This window comes from Carettochelys insculpta, chromosome 19 (genome assembly GCF_033958435.1).
Source record: "Carettochelys insculpta isolate YL-2023 chromosome 19, ASM3395843v1, whole genome shotgun sequence".
Classification (NCBI taxonomy): domain Eukaryota; kingdom Metazoa; phylum Chordata; order Testudines; family Carettochelyidae; genus Carettochelys; species Carettochelys insculpta.
This window is the reverse complement of record NC_134155.1, coordinates 19,861,585-19,882,777: the sequence shown is the minus strand read 5'-3', so window position 1 is coordinate 19,882,777 and position 21,193 is coordinate 19,861,585. Positions and strand designations below refer to the sequence as shown.

Genomic DNA, 21,193 nt, shown 5'->3' with positions numbered 1-21,193 from the left:
CAGGACCTATGGGTCTCACCAGTTAAGGATATTTTTTCTGAAGGATTTGGGGCTCTCTTAAGTGAGAATTTGAACTGCTGTAGTACCCACGGCTCTCATAGAACTGCTTGTTAAAAAATTACTCCTGGTGGGGAATGCAGTCTAGGAATGCCTCATTTATACACCTAAGGGCCTAAATCAAGAACTTTTCCACGTATTTAAATGCGCTTTGGATCAGACTCAAAAGACAAGTTCCATAAAGGTTCCGCTATTCTAGAGCTCTTCAGCCACATGCCAAGACGTTCAGCTGCTGGAAATCAGCATAGCTCCTTCTACTTCAATGGAGCTACACAGGTTCATCTCAGCTGAGAATCAGACCCTATAAACAAACATAAATATCAGTGTTCTACATAAACATGATGTAATTGTGTACGCGTGTTTGTGTATTGACATGATATATAAAGCACTGTGAATTTCATGTGATTTACTTTGAGGATGATTAATCATTAGAATGTCTTACCTGCAATTGTGGTGCAGTCTCCATCACTGTCAATTTTTAAAGGAAGATTGGATGGTTTTGCTAAACAATGTGCCCTAGTGCAGTGTTTCTGAACCTTTTTTCTTTTTCGTTTTGTTTCTTCTAAATAAAGTACCCCATTTTGTAAAAGAAATTATAGGTACCTGCAGACTTTTCTCCTTGAACCCTAAGGGTATGCGTATCACTGGTTGAGAAACATGGTCTTGAGGTAATCTGAGGTCTTGAAACAAGTCCCATTCAACAACTCCAGACTATTGAACCCTTTGCAGGAGTCAGATTTGTTTTTGCATACCAGCAAGTTGCACCTCACTTAAAAACGACTTGCTTAACAAAAACATGCAAAAACATCACAGAAGACAACAAATGAAAACTTGTGACTTTCTACCTTCTCATTATTAAATAAATTAATTGGAATAGAAATACTGGACTTACATTTCAGAGGCTGGGGTCTACACAGTGTGCCTCTCCCAGCAGGTCCATGCTAATGAGCAGCCTCAAAATTGCAAATGGCTGCTCATTAGCGTGGTCCTGCGGCTCATTAGCATAGCTGTGTGAGAGCTTGGTCTCGGCAGAGGGGGTGCCAGCAGTAAAAAGGCTGTGTGGACGTGCCCCTGCCAGCAAAAAGGGGTACTTAGGCATAAGGGTCTGGCAACAGAGGGGCTTTCTGCCAGTAGGGACACGTTCATACAGCCTCTTTACCGCCAGCATGGCTATGCTATTGAGCCGCAGGACCATGCTAATGAGTTGCCATTTGCGATTTTGAGGCTGCTCATTAGCATAGACCTGCCAGGAGAGCTGCACAGTATAGACCCAGTCCGAGTTAGACATATGAAACAGTGGCAACAAGTCATTATCTGAATGAACTTTTAGATTGCACTGACTTTACTAGGTTTTGGTTTTTGTTTAAAATTATGTAGCCTATTGTAAAACTAGGCAAATATCTAGATGAGTTGAACTACCCCCTGGAAGATCTTGGTGTACCCCCAAGCGTACACGTACCCCTGGTTGAGAAATGCTGTCCTAGTGAAAACAAAGTCCAATGCCCTGTGGTATGAAGGAGGCCAGATCAGATGTTCACTATGAACTCTGCTAGGCTTACCTATCAATCTCTATGTCTGCATATAAGTCACCATCATTTTAAATTTTGCTATAAAATAGGTCACTTTTATGGGCCTTTCTCTGCCTCTTTGTTCATCATTTTTCTTCCTCAACCTGCGCAGTGGAAAGCAGATCAGCTGCAGAGGAAAAGGAGATTGCTTTATGAGGATAAAGGAGTGAATGTGATTTACAGCACATTATTACTCCTGTTTCTCTTAAAGATGTTTAAATATCTAAAGAACTTTACTTTTTAAATATATATTTTCCCCACCACTCAGTACTGGTTCTAGATGAACACCACTGTGGTAATATAACTTAAAATGATGACATGTTGTAGATATTGTATTATGCATTCAGCTTTACAGGCCTTGACTAACAACCATGTCATGGAACTCTCCTCTGCTCAGTAAAGCTGAAAAAGTTTTCTGGCTTTATACTGAATTTGTAAAAAAGGCCTAAAAACATCTGAACTGTTACAAGTCTTCAGAGTTTTCCACTGGCAAAAAAAAAGCTGGTTTTTGCTTTCAAAAGGTCACAAAAATGCTTCTTTGCAAGCCCTATAAATTTACCAACTATAATGAAAACAATAGGAAACACATAATTCTCATTAAATCAAACCAGCTTACATTTGCAATTCACATGTTTGTTTGCATGTGACATTCATAACATTTCAGAACCTGAGCTTGGCCAGGAGGTTCTGGGCAGGAAGATGCAGGCACAACTCTGTACAAGCCATCATTTTGATCCACGTCATATCTTCCTAAACTGGAAATGTATTATTTTGTGAGGGGCTGATTTAATAAAATTATAGAACCACAGGCTCTTGTCTCCTTGGTTCAGAAACTAGCTATGTATTATATTTCCTTGGGCCATGAAGATGATTAAGTTTAAATTCTCTCATATATGAGTGTCTGCCTGGAAGAGGCGGAGGCTTAAGAAGAGGCAAACAAGATAAACCAAAGATCAGACTCTGAATGGCAGTTCCTAATTAGACTTTTTTTTATGCCAGGTTTACAACTATTCATATTTCCCTCAGAGCATAAATGTTGCTGATAATTCTAAAAAGGGGTGGTGGAGGGTAGGAAGGGGACTTACATTAAATGTCACTTTTACGGCATGGAAAATAAATTTGTTTTCAGTGGAACACTTCGAAAAACATTTAACTATGGTGGAGAGTTTTGGAGGATCCAATGGATTTAGACACACAAACCCTTCTGCTACTTCCTCTAATGAAGAGCAACCCTTTAAACCCTCTCTGATATGGCTTACTTCTCACTGCTTGCAAGACATGGGAAAGAACTCAGACTACATCTTCACTACCATGGAAGATTGCTCAGGGTCAATCTTCTGGGATTCAATTGTGTGTGTCTACGATGGATGCACAACATCGACCTCCCATTGACCTTGCTCAGTAGAGACAGCAAAATTAGCTATGCAATTGCTGTAGCTACAGTTGTGTATCCGTGGTCAACTTACTTTGCCTAGTGGAGACCAACCCTGAGTAACTCATGGTCTACAAGTGTTGAGGGAGGTCAGTTACCAAGGAGACAAGTCTCTGATAAAAAAGGGCACTAACCTCGGAGTTAACATGCAGGATACACCAGGGACTATAATAAAGCCTGAGAGGGGCAGAAATCCTCTTAATGTAAATACTTGTTTGAATCTTTATTTGCATTTGTTCAGGTGTCACCAGAAGAGCTTTAGACTTTTACATATCTTGGCCAGAGAGTCAAGACACAGAATACTCTGAAAGGAAGTCAGGAGAAGAAACAGTTAGAGAAGGCCACTGATGTTCCAAGAGAGATCCCAGGAGGGTCTGCTAGAGTTGATTGCAATGTTAGGATGGAAGTTGAATGGATGCCCCCAAGGCGAGCACTCCCAGACTCTGAGCTTCTTCACCCATCCCATTCACCTGGCTGCACTTCCCACCCACCACTAAAGAACACAAATCATTCACAAAAGTTAAAACAAAAAATGTCGAGTGGTACCTCATTGTTCCCCTTCCCTCAAATAATGGACACACAGAAAGGAAACCATTCCTCCTCTCCCAGAAGATTAGTTTGGGCCATGAGAAAATGAAAACAATGAAATGATTGTCCTACCTCTCGGGTGCAGAGAATTAACGCTCTCTGCAGCTTTCGCGGTTGTCGAACATGCTTACGCATTAGGAAAAAAAAAACATTACTCAAGGGCACTTCTTCAGCTTAAAAGGTAGTTTTCTTTTTAATGCTCGCAAATGCTGCTTTCATATCCTACAAATGCTAATCTCTGGTGAAGAGCCATTTGCTACGCTTCTGTAAGCCAAGCAGACAACATAACTCTTGCAGAAATATGACAAGACAAGACAAGACAATCTGCCTTAAAATTTGGCAAAAGTAGCAGATGACAGAAATGAACAGTTTTGAAAGGCTTTGTGAGAGAGCTCAGTATCTAGATTTTCACAGACAAGCAAAACTGTCATTACAATGTCCCATCTCAGACATGGGCATTCGCTACTGCTTTACTTTCATTAACTTTTCAAAAGTATGGATAATTCATAAACTACTAGGAAATGAAGGACTGAGCTTGATTTTTTCATTGGATTATCTTGGATCTTTTGCTCCTTGCTCTTAGAAGTGCAGAGATATGTGGAAATGAAATTCTTGACCAGACTGTGACCTGTCTAATGGTAGCAGGCAGGGCTCAAGGGGCACGCCAGGTGGACAATTCAAGTTCAGTTTAATTCAGTTTGGCCTTGTGTAAACTATGCAATGGCTCCACCAGAGCAGAGATCAATCCACTGGCTGTTGATTTAGCATGACTGCCTTCGATGAGATAAACTGATCTCCAAGCTCATGCCCGTTGATGGCAGTACTTCACCAAGGTGAGGAGAGTATCTGGTATCGATGGGAGAGCAGCCCCCCGTTAGCCTCACCATACACAAGACACTGCGGTATGTCAACTTCAGCTATGTTACTTGCTTAACTCGAGTGTGGGGAAAATGTGGTCTGCAGGCTGAACCTGGTCTGCCAAGGCACCAGATATGACTTGTGGCCCTGCCTGCCCCATGGGCACACACTGCTCAGAGTGGCCTGGGTGTAGGGCCCGTGTGCTTTTCCGAGTGCTGCCACAAGCAGGGGAAATGGAAGGAGCTTCACACACTGCCTCCTCCCCAGCGCAACCTCACCGAACAGGCAGCACCTGAAGAAACCCAGCCTCCAGCCTCTAGACACACAGATTGCAGAGAAGCACATGTCCCCCGCAGGTGGCTGCTGTGACCAGGGTGCAGGGACAGGCTAGGCAGGGAGCCTGCCTGAGAGACCTGCTGGGCTGCTGGTCAGGAGCCACACAGGTATGCACCTTCTGGGCACAGCCTGTCGCTGGCACTCACCTCATCCCTGCCCCCAAGCCCTCTTTCTCATGCCTGCACCCCTGCCCACCAGAACCCAAATCCTCTGCACCCCCTCGCACCCATACACCCCCAGACCACAACCACCCCCACCCAAACTTCCTCCCAGAGCCCAAACCCTCCTGGCACTCCACTCTTCTACCCTGAGCTCCCTTCTGCACCCCACCACCCACCTCAGAGCCCGCACCTCCTCTACCAATATCATGGAAGAGCGCACCCTCGGACACATACCACATCCTCGGTGCAGCCTCCCCATCAAACATTATTGCCCACCCCAGCATAGCTGAATCAGATTGATGGTGCCAGTAGGTATAGACAAGGCCTCTATCAGCATGACATACTATGCAAGTTTTCCCAAAGTATACACCCCCATACCAGGCTTGTTCGGGGCAGGACTGACCCACATAGGGTATGGTTTCACCCTGTGTTAGAGTTTGAGCCCATGTGTCTCAAGACATTGCAAGGGAGAAATCAGCCTTCCCCCAGCTGCTGCTCCCACACCTACATGGGTGTAGCGGGAGGGAGTGAGCTAGTGAAGAGGGACAGGAAAGCCCCCACCCTCTCCACATACTAGTGCACATGACAGAATCATTTCAGCCCCCCCCCCCCCCCCCGAAACCAGATGGAAAATGGGAAGCAGGATGAAAGCCTCACAGGCATAGTCTGCTTTATGGGCTGCTCCTGGGGCAGCACAACTGCAAAGCCCCACTTGAGCCATTAATGGGTGTTACATGAGCAGATATTTTCTAAAGATGATTCAGGCTCAAGATTTAGGAAAAAGCTCAGGAAGTCTCTTATTTTTATTCCAGTTTACTTAATTCAATTTTTAGGTAATATAATTATTTGTAATTACCATTACAACTCTACTGGGAACCCACAGGAGGTTACAAAGGTCTCAGTATGCCTGACTGTGAGCTGATGATGACAGGAAGAGAAGTCTTTGCTGCTTGCCCAATTCAAGGTTTGCCAGGAGTTCCCCTCAGTAATATGCTTAGGAATCTTTAGCTGAGTTACTGGTAACTAGGATGGTACAAACAAGTAGGTAAGCCACCTACGTTCCCATGAGGTGGCAGCTAGGGTGACTGAAGAATTGGTTGACTAAAGAATTCTGTTGTCAAACTAGACCTGTGCACACAGGGACGTAAGGGCAGCTTAACTATGTCGCTCAGGCATGTGGATTTATCATGTGACTTAGGCTACACCTACACTTGGCAAAGTAAGTCAACCACAGATACGCAGTTCTAGCTATGACTATTGCGTAGCTCAAATCAACATATCTGTGCTCCGCTAACTTAGCTGTCCGTATTTGGGAAGGTTGATGGGAGAGTTTTTTCTGTCAGTCTCCCTTACTCCTTATGTCTTATGCAGAGTACAGGGTCAACTGTGACCTGTGAGGTCAATTTCACACATCCATACTAGATTCGCAAAATCGAACCCCAGAAGATCAACCCTGAGCAGGTCGATCTTCCAAGGTAGTGAAGACAAAGCCTCAGTTAAGTTTGATTTTCTAATGTAGACCAGGCCTGAAGTTCAATTGCCTTTCAATTTAGTTCAGTTTCAACTGAAATATTCCATTTTAAGGTTTTGTATGGAAATGAGACTGAACTCTGTAGTTTTATGTGGGTTTGACCCCAAAATAGGTAAAACGTGGTTCTAGATGAGAACTGTAATCCAAGCAGACAACATAACTCTTGCAGAATTATGATAGGATTAGACAAGACAATCTGCCTTAAAATTTGGTGTTTGGGACTCAAAGGCTATTTCTTCACAGCAGTGTTATTTTGGAATCACTTATTTTGAAATAGCACATCCACACACAAAATATGTATTGCAATAGCGCTCAGCTATTTTGAAATAGAGTATCCACACTGATTGGACACTGAATCACATTTAAGGTCACCTGGAACCAGTGCTGGAGGCCCCCTATTTTGAAATAGCCCCTATTCTCTGTCTATGGAGCTCCTATTCCAAAATGGGTGCTATTCCTCATAAAATCAGGTTTACAGAACTCAAAATAAGATTTCTGCTATTTCAAAATTGGTCTATCACAGCACACTAGTAACACTCTGGGGAAGGATGGATCACAAAGTGGAAAGGTATTATCCCAGATAAACGGAAAACATTTCAGGTTAACCTGGAGAAATCATTAATTTACTATTGTTTGTATACTGTGATCCCAACAAGTCTTGGAAAGGTGGAGACTTACTGAACTTTTAACTGACCACTTTTTCAGATTTACATTTCAACTTAAGTTCAGCTGTCTTCCCCCACTTCCCCCCAGTGGTTCTGGCATAACAAAACAGCTACTGCAGTAGGAAACATGGCTTTCATCCTGCAGGAACTCCATGCAGAAACTTCTCAAGTGGGAGCATATAAGGATATCCTGTTGCTCTGCTGTATCGTTTTCAGCAATTTCTGCAGAGCAATGAACTCACTTCTTCTCCCTACCCACCCACCACTGAGATGCATGGCATATACCTGATATACCAACAGACTAAAGACAGCAGGGAGCAACCTTTTTATCTGTAAGAAAGATAACAGAAATGCTGATCTTGAAATATTAGTTTATGCTACTTCATTTACAGGTGCCCATTATCAACAACAGGCTTTATTAATACATTTTCTGGGTTTTCATTTGAATATGAAAAAATTACTGCACTGAAGTCTTAAGTATAAATCTACTGAAAATACACATTACCTTCCTTTCTGGTGTTGTTTCCCTGCATTTTCTGTGAAAATGATGTACAATAACTGTCTCAAAAGCAGAACCATGTGACCAAATCCAAGAAGGCTGCACATATATCTTAAAGCCAGAGCCAGTTAATGAGGACATCAATCAGAAGATGTGTTTTCTACTTTTTAAAACTTTTCCCAACTTATATTCACTTCTAATAAAAACAAAGTTGACATTTTGCTTCACCATATCCAGCACTTCTTTTTTCGTTTTAAAAAAGAGGAACTAAGACTCAGCTGACTCCCTGCCCTACTAAGTACCGGCAAAACAAAGAACTGAAAATATCTATTCCTAAAATGCTTTGGCTCAAGTTTAACTCTTTAAGGCAGGGGTGCGGGCCCTGGCTTACTTTGATCTGTCCCACAACAAGTCTCTGAGCCTTGGTACCCCAAGTTGAGTGTGTTTTTGCTTCTCACTTGGGTCTGGGTCAGTTGCTCCAGTCGAAAAAAAGTGTTGCCACCCCTGCTTTAAGACACTGGCCCAGTGATGCACTTAAGCACATGATTAAATTTACAGCAGACAGACTAGTTCCAAAGAAGTCAGTGGGACTTCTCATGTGTTTAAAAGTTGTGTTTGACTAGATCAGGGCCTATATGGCCAAAGGTAGAGTTCTGAACTAACTCACTTTCTCAATTTCTGCTTCTGCAAGCATTGAAAGAAAATGTGTGGCTATAACGTTGGGCCAGACCCTGAGGTCCTTATTTTTTTCTGTTCTCTTTTGATTCTTCTATGCACCCATCGCTGCAGTGTCTGAGTTTTCAAACAAAGCCAATGCAGGACATCTCTTCCATTGGTCAAGTCATTACAGAGCTTAAGGGTGGAACATGACCTATAATCTACTAGCAAAAGAGGGGTGGATGGACCATACATTTGGAAAATAGCAACAACTGTCATGCTGAAAGCAAGGAAGGGAGCACAATACACATCATAGTACAGAACAGAGGGTGGTTATGGCTAACACACACAGACCGTGACCCATTACATGTGTGAAAAATGTGCCTTGAATCTTTACATGGTTATTGAATAAGGCTGAGGAGTCTCTTGCCAATGAAGTAGCTGGTTGTAAGCATTCTCAACAGCTTTGCAAAGACAGAAGCAGCAAAGAGAAATGAGAACTCAGTGCATTGAGTTATGCGGGTTCACCACCTTTCGTGCATCATGGCAACAAGTGCACTGCATACATTAGAAGCCTTGCATTGAATACTAAAATCACCAAGGGGAAGCCAGCTAGTGTAGCACTCTGCTATCTTCATATAACAATCAACTTTGCTTGTGACTCTTATTCGAAATAAGTCCCTGCGAACCATACCCTTGCAATCTCCACAAAGCATAACAGGGACACACAAAGGAGGAGGGAGGTAGGATATAAACCTTCAGAAATTATTCTTCTCTATTCTAGCACACAAACAGAATAAGTCTCAAGTGATACCACTTGACAATAAGACACCTGGGTTCGGTCATTTACTATCTCAAAGACAGACGAGATTTTGAAAGGCGACTTGGGGAGATAAGAAACCAAAGCCCGCGAAAGCTTATGCTTCAAAATATCTGTTAGTCTGTAAGGTGCCACAGGACTTCTTGTTGCTTTTGAAGATACAGACTAACTCGGCTACCTCTCTGATACCTGCCCTTTGTGCCTTTAAAAAGATTGCTGGGACTGTAAGAACCATGACAAAAATGACTGAATGATCTGAAGGTATGACCAATAAGGAGAGGCTTATTGTCATTATTGGTGGGGCCCAAAGCTCTCTACAGCATTTCCAGAGACGCAGGATGACCTAATTCCTACCCCAAAGAGCTTGGTCTATATGGAAAGTATGTCAGTATCACAGTAAGGCAAACTAAACATGAGTGCATGGGTGAAGGAATCCAATTTTCACAAAAGAAATCTTGAAGATTAATTGAACCAACACCCAATGGCAGGAGATAGTGGGCCTCGTTCTCCGTTGACATGTACACCATTGTGATTGTGACCCAGATTGTTCCATGGGATTTATGCTCCTAAGGACATAAATCTCTTTTGGAAATGAGACTTCGGAACCTAAATCAGTTAGGCATTGCAATGCTGAGCACAGTAACGCAGAACACCTTTAAAATCTCAGCCTAAGTGATTTACACTAACTTAGCTCTCACAACGCATGGATATAAATGATAGCTCATGCATGGTGCAGGAGACCAGATAACTGTGCTCAGAAGCAAAATGAAAAACAAAGGTCAGAGAGAAGAATACTGGCATAGGCACTCTTCAGACCAAATTTCTTTGGACAAAGGAAGCCTGGAATAACCTGCCAAATTAAGCAGGAGAAGGTAAGTGGGGCAAATCACTCAATAGGGAACTATGTGTATGTCTGGAAAAGGACTATTGTGTTCAAAGGAATTCTTGGAGGCCAAATTAAGATGCTACCATTATAATGTAAAATTCTCAGCAGTATATAGGGTAGAGGCCAACATACTAAAAAGGGGTCAGAGATAACAGGTAAGATAATTTGAACACCCCCCAAAAGGGATGAGGTCCTTCAGAACAAGTGGGCAGCAGGAGAGAAATTACAGTTTGAGTCACTGTTCCCAGGCATCAGAACACCCACGGGAAAAAATCAGTGGGTCCTCAGCACCTACTGACAGCCACGCTTCACTCTCTGCCCCCCAACTCCAGCACCTCTTGCCTGGTGGGGACCCCACTGATCTACTCCTCCCTTCTGCTGCCTCTGAATGCTGCAACCAGCGGCTGAGGATGAGGTGTGCTTGGGAGAGGGAGTGGAAAGAGGCAGGATGGGGCGGAGGCTTGAGGAAGGGATGGTGTGGGGGCAGGGATGAAGCAGGCATGGGAAGAGGTGGGCTGGGGCAGGGTGGGGGTTTTGGGGAAGGGATGGAGTGGGGCTTCAGGCCTGGGGCTGAGTGGGAGGAGGACAAGCACTTCCTCTCCCCCCCACCCCACAGCTAGAGCAGAAGTCAGTGCCTATGACTATAAGCCCTGTGCTAACCCCTCTTCTGAATAGTTACAGAGGTGGCTGTGTTAGTACTCCAACAAAACAAAGCAGCAGCAATGTAGCACTCTAAAGACCAACAAAAAATGTATTTGGTGATGAGCTGTCATGGGACAGACCCACTTCTTCAGGCCTTCTTCTGAATTTAGCCAACCGTTCTAAGCCCATAATGAGGCTATTTTGACATAGTTGACACTCAGTCTTTAAAAAAATAACATGCAATTATTTTCAGAAAGCTGATTAAAGGGCAAAGTTACTTTGTTATTCAACATACTTGTCTCCTTGCACAGCTTCGTTAAGGGGAAAAAAAAATTAAGCCAGGACCAAGATATGACCCAGATATCATTTTAATCCTGCTAGAACTGCAGAGTCAACATGTCCATGGGCAAAGAAGCATGCATCTCCTCTGTCTCAAACCTACTACCAAACCCTCAGCTATGTTTTAACTGTTACTAGTTATATAGTACAGGTTGAATCTCTCTAGTCTGGAACTCTCTCCTCTGGCAACATCCATCATCTGGTATGATTTTAATTAGCTGTAAGTCTACTTCTCATTGATGTGGCCAAGTTTCATCAGGTCCCATCAAGTTTGTTTACAGCCGCCAGCCATTACTCTCAGTGTTCTGTGCTGTTATTTAGCACTAATTTACCCCAACTGACTTCTAAGAACCCGGTAAGCGGTGGAAGTGTTGGTAATGTGCTAGACAATATTGACTTCCCCTGGTTTGGCAAATTCTCTCGCTCAGTACCAGTCAGGTCTCAATGGTACTGCATGTGCTGTAACTACTTGTCACGGTCCTAACACGTGCGCTTCAAAAAAAAAAAAAAAAGGCCACGTGTGGTTTGGTCTGGTCTTGTTTTTAATGTTTTGTTTTCCATATTAAAGGGCAATTTATATTCCAGGCACTCCAGGAACTTCAGATGAGTTGCTAGCCCACTGTACTAGTGAATGGGGGAGGAAAGTTTGATTACAGTTTCAGGCCTCTAGGGATATTTTAAAGGGCAGTTATGCTCTGAAAAGGAATTGTGTAAACATGACATTGTGCAATTCCATCTTTGTGGTGGCTCAGTAATTGACAGTAAAGTGAGTTTTATCTCCCTGTCAGCCCAATGATCTCAGCCGGTGATCAGAGTTGGGGTCATTCAGGCCCATGTGCCATGGCCGCATTAATAAATATTCAGCAAGGGAAACGTAACAATTTTGTAGAAGATGAGAGGACAGGACTCTGGCTCCCAGGAGTGCACTGACTCAGCAGGGCTAAAAGGAATAGTACAAACATATCCAACTCAGATATAAAGCAGATCTAACTCACAACGCACTGAAAGCTCAGACCTGTTGAATAAAGTGTTCTTTTTTCGGTTGTTTTTGGGTCAAAGCTTCATTTTCAAAGGCAAGTTACATAATTTACACACATGCACACTTGGCGTTGGCCTAACTCTGAGTCTACTGAAATGAATGGGAATTATTCACCATTGGCTTCCATGGGAGCAGAGTCAGATCCATGTTGAATGGCTTTGAATATCTCACCCCACAAAGCATAGACCACAGGCAATAGGCTAGTAACGAGAGTGTAAGAAGCCAGTAATGAGAGGTGTAAATCATGCCTCATTTGAGCTACTTCATCCCCTAAATTCAAGCAGGTGAAACTGCTGCAGCTCTCACTCATCCTGTGGTTTTCTACTTGTGAAGTGGGCAGCTTTGTCTTCCAGCCAGAGTGTTACAGGAGATGTATCAGAGGATGCCGCTAGAGGAACACACTGTCTTCACTGGACCCTGGGGAATGTGTGTGGGGCTCAGATCCAGGCCTCGAGAAGCGGCAGGGCCTCAAAAAGAAGGGGCAGGGCTAGAGGCAGCCAGTGCTCACTGCTGCCTGGATAGCACCTCGCCACCCTCAGGGGCACCTGGTCAGTGCCGCACTGAACTCTAGAGCCCTGGGTCCTTTTAAATTGTTGGGCCCTGGGGCAACTGCCCACATTGTCCCCTCACCCCTCTGTCGGTGGCCCTGGGTCCTAACTGCACTGCCTTCTCAGCGGGCACAGCTCACTATGGGCTCTGCAGACCCATATACCGACAGGCCCTTTAGCAGAGGGGAAAATGTTGGCTTTTGTTCACAGCTGTGACATTCCCAAGAACAGCCAGGCAATTATACTGGTGGCAGGCAAGAGTGTCTGTCTGGTTCTGTATGTCTTCCAGTCAGCCCTTTGGCAATTCTTCAATGAGTATTCACCCAAAGACCAGAATGGGCTTGTAAGTGCCAAAGACTCAAGTGGAAATGAAAGGGTACCTAGCTCTGAGAGCAGGAACACAGGGCACAGGTGTGAGTTTCACCCACAATATCTTGCTTCCTGGATAGGAAGAGCTAATATTTTTCATTGGATATGATGATTTTTTTTTCTTGTACAAAAAGAATATTGCTGGTAAAAATACTAGACTCAAAGTGGATGAGAATGCTCCTTTCACCTTCCTTATTTAAGTAGAGATAATGGGCAGGGACAATCAATCATTTTCCACCAGGAGAGGATAAGAGAGAGAGCAGCATAAGCTACATGACTGCTTGCGTGCAATTTCCCTTCCTTAAAAGAGACAGCTATAAATTGCCCACACCACTGTGACGAGCATAGAAGAAAATGGTATAAACGTCTGGCTCTCAAGGCATTGGAAATCTAGACTGACATGTCCCATAAAACATCCTCAAGCCCCCACCATAAACATGCTGCTGACAACACTGTGGAATAAACATGCTAAATTCACAATAGTAGCAATTTCTGTGGTAAAAATAAATGGTTTTCCTGATTGGCTATTTGTCAGCAGTGGACTTATTTCTCTCAACCACGCAATAACAACTCTGACTGAAGAATAAAAATCAACCTCTTAGTACAGTGGGGATAGGCACAGACATAAACAGCATTTGGCCAAGCACAGGTGAGCATGGGGACTGGTGAAGTACTTTATTTCTCCAGCTGTGCTTCAGAGACATTTTCCAAGACCAGGCTTATACTGCTTCTTCCTTTGCTCTGAGTTAACACTACTACTTTTACCTTCCTGTCCTTAGTTTAAAAAAATGTTTAAAGATGCCCCAATTTCAGTAGCCCCAGCAGCTTTTGTAAGTTGCGCCTAGATTCTGCAGTATTGTGTGAGACATCCAGAGTCTTTTATGGATCCTGCAAATTAAACAGAGACTTCTTAGTCCCTAGAAAGCCTGGACAAAATGGATCACTTTTCATATGTGGCTTCCTCCTTCCCATTTGCCAAACCAGACCCTTTACCTCCCTTTGTGACTTGTGGCAGATTTGAAGTGGGAAGAGTTCCTTCTTCACACCAAACTGTGGCAGCATCCACATTTGCCCATGACTTTTTGCAGTGAAATGCAGAAGTTTCCCCACAAAAAGAAAACCACCTCCACCAGAGGCATTCAGTACTTACTGGGGATACGTTTGCAGTGATATACAAGTGGAGACACATGCTTGACATCTGAGAGATTTTAGCCTCTGCAGAATATGCCATAGTGCGCGAGTGACCAGTCTGGCCAGCAGCTCTGCTGCCACATAACGAGACATCTGCTCCTCACCCTGTGAAGCCCCGGGAACTTTCAAACTTCTCTCCATGTTTTCTTGGCAAGTGCTCCCTCATCTGGTCAGGTGACAATGCCTGCCCCCCAAAGCAAGCAGCCCCTGCTTGCAGCAGCGCTGAACTATAGTGCTGCAGTGTCCAATACATTAGCCACTCGCCACATGCGGCAAATAGAATACTGCGCTGTGGTGAAATGCTGCTCCTCCTGAGAGCTGCACGCAGGCAGTGCCAGCCTCCCGCTCCACCTTGGTGGGAGAAGTACATGGTGGCTGCGGCGGCGGCCCTGGAGGCTCCAATGAGTCGCTGGCACTGAATTAGAACGGGGAGGGGAGGGGTGCCTGGCTCTGAGGGATGGGGAAGGCATTTATTTAGTGCCAGCGGGGGGCGGGGGGGGGAGACGGGGAGTGCTTGGCTCCAGGAGAGGGCAATTATTAAAGGCGGGGTGGGGTAGGTAGTTCCTGTCTTTGGGGGAGGGGGAGGATATTTACTGAGAGCAAGGGTGAATGTGGTGAATATGGAAAGATGACAACCACAAGCATGCCCATTTTTGGACACCGCTGCTATGGTGTTTGGAGAGACAGAGCTATGCAGGGACCCAGGAGGCCCTGTGCTCACCCCTCCCTCCTGCCCACACCCAAGACCTACAGTCAAAATAGAGAGAGCTGCACTGGGGGATCACTGCCATCAGGGCGTGGCTGTCATCTGTGACCAAGTGCTGCAAATGTAAACACTCTGATGCCTGTGGCATGAAGTGAGAGCTCAGACCAGCGCTTTTCTTTAACTCATTCCTATCACCAGTGAAACTGACAATACAAAAACTGTGCAAGTGGAGACATAACCTCAGCCCTCATCTCCCCACTGTGGTACCTGCCCTGCCATTCCTTGCATCATGACGATGGCCATCTGGCCTGTATCCACTTTAGTTTCAATGTCTAGATCAATCAGCTGATAAGGCAGATAAACACTAAGTTTAGCAGACAAACACCAAGTTCATTAGGCCATGAAAAGGTCATAATGTACATAGTGAATATCAGGTAATTCCAACCTCAATAACCCCTAAAACCAGTTTCAGGCAGATCTTCTCTCCACATCTGACAAAATACATGAAATTTGGGGTCTATATGTCAAGCCATTTGGGAGATGTCTTATATGAAAAAATCAATCAAGCAAACAAATAAACAAAGAAATAAAATAAAGGATCTATTCCAAGAGTGAACTCCACTTAAGTTTCGAACCTCTGTCTCTCTCAGAAGTTTTGTCTGATTTGCCCCCAGATTTTCAGAGAAGTCTGAAGATCTTGTTCATGGATTTTCCAATCAGATCAGTTCCATTCTGGCAAAGATAGGGCTGGGTGGGTGAAAAAAATATCACACATCATGCTAATTATTGTCTGTTCATGGACACTCACTAATAAAACCATATGAATAAATGATAAGCTTTTCAGCCTCACATTTTTCAAAGTGATAAAAGAAAGAAGATAGTGTAACAGATCTCCCACAATCATCTCTGGAACACAGAGAGGGCTGCAGCCTGTAGACACCATGCTACAGAAAAATTTTGTAAAATCAGCAGGCATGGAAGTCTCATGAGTTATACTGCAATGTGCTGACAGACAAGGTGCTAAAGAATCCCAGGCTCAGTCCTGACATCATATATTCCTGTCGGGAGGCTGATGTACTATTTTAGTGCAATGAATTTCAGGTATTGTCAAACCTGTTTGTACTCAGGGCTTGGAGAGTTAAAGAACAAACAAAAAACCCAAGTCAAGTACATTTGAATGACAGCACACAACGCATATTGCTCAACTGAAAGACTCTGTGTCTGCGTATTTGGTGAGAACAGAGATAAATAAAAATAACATACAGACAAAGGTAGGGTATTTTAAGGCTCTAGTGACAAGTTCCAATTATTCCGACTTTATTTTCAGAAGATTAAAAACACTGCTGTGTGCTTGTTTATCTAAGCTTCTTATGAAATCACTATTTCTGTAGGACCTGGAAACCACAGAATATTCATGTATTTATCTGTGCACCCTGTGAGATAGGCCATGCTATTTCACCCACTTTACAGAAGGGCACAGAAAGACTAAGCTATACAAATTCAGACCAGAAAGAGGGCATACATTTTTGACAGTGAGAGTAATTGAATGTGGGAACCATTTACCCAGAGTTGTGATGGATTCTCCATCACTGATGATTCTAAAACATGGCATGTTTTTCTAAAAGATCTCCTTAGGAATAATTTTGGGGATAAAACGGTTAACAGGTTAAGCATTAACATTTAACTGGTTAATCATTTTAACATCCCTACTATGAATTCTCCAGGTAGCATGAAGCAACTTGGTGGCAGCTGAGAGATTCAGCTGCTTTCGAAAATCCATGCAGTTCTTTATTTTATTCTTAGTAAAGACAGACAGATGGTACTAATGTTATATAAAACATACACGGGATAAAAAGACCTGACATTTTCAATACAGAAGTCCATAAGGTTTTTTGTTTGTTTTTTTTTAAAGAAAATCAACCATATTTTTATTATATATATGTAGCCCCAAAGCAAAGACCATGTACTAGGAAGAGCAAAGTCTGCTCTACAGCCTTAGCTGAAAGCCAACTGGCCTTTAGGTCATGTGGTACAGCACAGGGCTTTAGCCCCTATGGCTGCAGGGTTAATTCCTCCTGCTGACAACCTGGGTTGGTTGGGCGTGTGTGTAATACATATATATATTCACACACACACACACACACACACACACACACACACACAAGTTGCATCACAGTGGTTGGGACCTGACAGGTCCCGTGCAAGACAATTTGCTGGTAGGTCCAGGGCTTCTGCTGTCAAACAATCGCAGCCTCCTGCTCCCCCGGGAATCTGGTCCTGGCCCCACACTGCCAGTGGGGTCTGGTCCTGGCCAGGCTGTGGGCCACCTCTACAGCCCCAACCCAGACTTGTAGATGCTGGTCCAGCCCTGGCCCTCTCTGGTACTGTTACATCTGTGGTCCTGATGGACCATGGATCTTTCCTGACCATACAGTACTGAATTTAAGAGGGGCAACCTGTATATATTTGTTTCTAAGGCCTTAGTTCTGCAAACACTTAAGCATGAGAGGAATTTTACTCGTACAAATTCAATGTGACTATTTGTGGAAAAAACTCACCCTGGGCACAGAGCTCACATGTGTCTTATGTATCAATGAAATGCTACTTACAGCTTACATGGAAGTTAAGGGGGCTGAACAGTTCTTACCCCCTCTGCGCATGGGTGATTTCTATAATTTTACCAATATGTATGAACAGTTACAGCATCAGAGCCTAAACTACTATCCCAAAATGTCTGATTCCACTAATTTGCATACAATTACCTGAAACCAACCTTTCAAAATACACTATTTTGAGACCAGTCCTCCATTATCATATATGAGTGTTGTATGGGTATAACAGTGAGAAAGAAATAGACAATGCATATACAGCAGCGCTCCAAGTGAAAATCAGGAATGTGGGCCCAGCGAAAGACCTAGATAAGAGAGTGGAAGGGATAGCCATGGTGGTAGATGGCGCAATTGAGCAGATGGTTCCAGAAGAACAGAAAGATCAGTAAGAAGTGGATTATGTGGAAGATGCTGAAGTTGACCCAAGAGAAGAGAATGTACAAGATCAGAAGGGATGTTTATGAGAGGGCCGAACGTTAATATAGAGTGAAATGCTATGAGGTAAGGAAAGTGGCCAAAATGAATAAGGTGAAATGGTTATAGGAGCAATGTGAAGATACAGAGAGGTATTATGGTGAGTGTAAGACCAGGTAAGTGTGTATAAGATGATCAGGAATATTAATAAGAAGTGGCAGCCAAAGCAGATGATGATCAAAGATGACAACAATGAGGTGCTTACAAACAAGGAGAAGGTTGTGCAGCGATGGATGAGATATTGCACTGATCTGTACAAAGCGTAGTTGGAGCTGAGTGTCTCAGAGAGACTGATTGAAGAACTGAAAGAGGTATCACCACCAAGCATCAACAGCAAGACCAATATTATGAAGGAGGAAGTAGAAAGACTAAAGAACAACGAGAGCCCTGGAACAGATAAGATCACAGGAGAGATGATCAAATATGGCAGAGAAAGTATGATTCAGGAAATACACAGACTATGTAACATAGCCTGGAAAGAACCTAAGGAATGGACAAAATTTGTGCTAGTGACAATCCAGAAAAAAGGAGGTGCACTGGAGTGCAAGAACTACGGAATAAGTGCCCGTATAAAACATCTAGGCAAGGTGCTGATGACGATACCAATGGAGAGACTGTGATCGCAGATAAAAGAACATCTAGTGGACAAGCAAGCAGGATTCAGGAAAGACAGAAGTACCATACAGCAGATATTGGTACTAAGACTGACAGCGGAGAAAGATCAACAAAAGACCAAGAACATCTACAACTGCTTTGTTGATTTTCAAAAGGCATTTAGCGGTATAGATCAGAAAGTGACTTCGGCAGGGTTGGAATTGTATGGAGTGGATAGCAAACTGATACAGTTGTTGAAGGATATCAATGCGGAGGCAGCGGTGAGAAAACGCAGAGAGCTGGGAAGATGATTTAGAAAGAGTAGAGGTATGAGACAAGGAGATCAGATATTGCTGAAGTATGTTCATCACTCATCGAGAGAGCGCGATGGACAAGATCAAGGAAGAGGAAGAAGAGATACTGGTGCACAGGATGAGAATTAACAACTTGAGGTTTGTGGATGATATAGTTATCGTCAAGGAAGATGAAGAGAAACTAGCGAGAACAGTGCAAGTACTAAATGAGGAAGGGAAGTGGTATGGATTGATTATGAACATTGATAAAACAAAGACAATGATACTTGGAGATAAGGAAATAGGAAGGACAATCAATGTAAACGGGATCGAATGTAGAGAAGTTCACCTATCTGGGGAACAACACGATGTCTCATTTAGATTGTAAGAAGGAAATAGTGACTAACATAGTGAAAGCAAGAGAGAATTTGGAGGCAATGGGTAAAATCTGGAAAAGCAAAATGATTAGTTTAGGAACGAAGCTGAGCATCTTGAAAATGTGTGTATTCAGCAGCACATTGTATGGATGTGAAACGTGTGATAACGAACGATTCAAAGACGAGGACACTGGCATTCGAGAGGCGCAGTTATAGAAAGAATAGAATGGATGCAGAAGGTCACCAATGATGAATTAGATAGGAAGATACAGCCAGAAGAGAATAAACTGCAGAAGATTATACAACAGAAGCTACAGCTATTTGGGCTATCTGCAGAATGAACAACAAGCAAAAAGTCAGGACCCTGGTATTTGGCAGAATGAATGGCTCAAATAGGAGAGGCAGACTCCACAGAGAATGGGTAGGTGATATAGTAGATTGGTGCAGAGCTAGTCTGCAGAAATTAACACACTCAGCACTGGACAACGAAAGATGGAAGGAAACAGTGAGGGAGGCATCAGACACAAATAGGCACTAAGCCCATGGATGTTGATGTTATCTCTTCTGTATGCACAACAGCTGATTTGGCAGCACATCTGTGATTGACATGAGATATTTAGGTGACTAGTTTGGAAAACCTGGCCTTTGAAAAGAAAGCACACACTTTCTTCCACTCAGGGAAAAAAAAATAAAGATAAAATAAATGACTGAACCCAAGCTACAATTTATACACAGTCACGTAAAACACAGACTGACTCATTCACTGATCCTCAAAGAAATCCTTGGATTGTACTTTTCTTAATTCTGTGACTGATTCTCACTATACAAATAAGGTGTGGGATGGATCAGCTAATAAGTATTCTGAGTTAATTGTCTTCATCAAGTGGTGATTCGTACAAATGATACTATCAAAGAAGAAATAATATCCGTATTGATCGAATTAATCTCTAAATGACAGCTCCAGTGAGTTTAATTAGCAACGCATGACATTGCTGAAAACAACCTTGTAACCCATCCCCAGGGCTTGAAATGATGGCAACACACACAAAATAAACCTTTGTTCCAAACAAACACCATATATAGTTTCCTGGAGCGTCTCAGTAACTCTCTGTGATCAACCATGAAAATCCATGCAGCCCTCACATGCAAAATAACAGCACAATGCATATGAAAAGCAAATGGTTTCCCTGCAATTCAAACACGCAATAAAAGCTGTATCCACATACATTTTTCATTTGAAAAGCAGAAGTGGTAGTGGTCTGTACAGATTTTATCTCAAGTTCGCAAATGTAGAAGGGGCTTTCCTATGGTTCCAGGAAGCTGGATGGAGTCAAGCCACTATCTGCACTCAAGCGTGTAGCATGCCCTTGCGAGAGACAGCACTTGTTATCCAGCTACCTGTTCTCACTGTAGCTTAAAACATGCCCTCAACCAGGATCCCAGCAAAGTTGGTAAGCCTTCGAGTTGATTGGTTAAGTCTCTCAGAAGGCACATTTTGCCCCTAACATCTTACACAGAGTTTGCACAGAAGTTGAACATCTTTGTCTCTTTCTTCTAACAACTAAAGCATGAGTGTCCAACCTTTTGGCTTGCCTGGGCAGCATTGAGTGAAGAGGAATTGTCTTGGGCCACATATAAAATATATAATATAGATAATGTATATAAATCACATAACAATGTTAAAAGTTTACGATCTTGTGGGGCCGCATTACTAGCTGTCCAGGGCCGCATGCGGCCCGTGGGCCGCGGGTTGGACACGCCTGAACTAAAGCATAAGAAAGCACAGATCATTTAGAAAAGAATAAGTAGCTCACCATTCCCTGGGGAGTCCTTACTGAGCAAGCAGGCAGGGCTCCCTGCCTCAGCAAGTTTCTACGTGCTGGGCTGCTTCTCTATTGAACTGGGGAAAAATGCCACACCTCCCTCATACCCCTTCCCCCAGCCCAAGGAAAGC

The 21,193-nt window shown here is 43.4% G+C and overlaps 1 protein-coding gene across 5 annotated transcripts in view; it reads right to left on the bottom strand.

Annotated features, from left to right (window-relative positions):
* The window catches only part of GALNT17 (polypeptide N-acetylgalactosaminyltransferase 17), a 500,944-nt gene that overhangs the window by 254,341 nt on the left and 225,410 nt on the right, over nt 1-21,193 (bottom strand). The window contains exon 2 of one of the 5 annotated variants that reach the window (XM_075013720.1): nt 3,192-3,361. The exons of the other annotated variants lie outside the window; for them this stretch is intronic. Coding sequence (XP_074869821.1) covers nt 3,192-3,290 — 99 coding nt within the window. The 5' untranslated portion in view covers nt 3,291-3,361. The remainder of the gene's footprint in view (nt 1-3,191; nt 3,362-21,193) is intronic. 5 annotated transcript variants of the gene reach the window in all.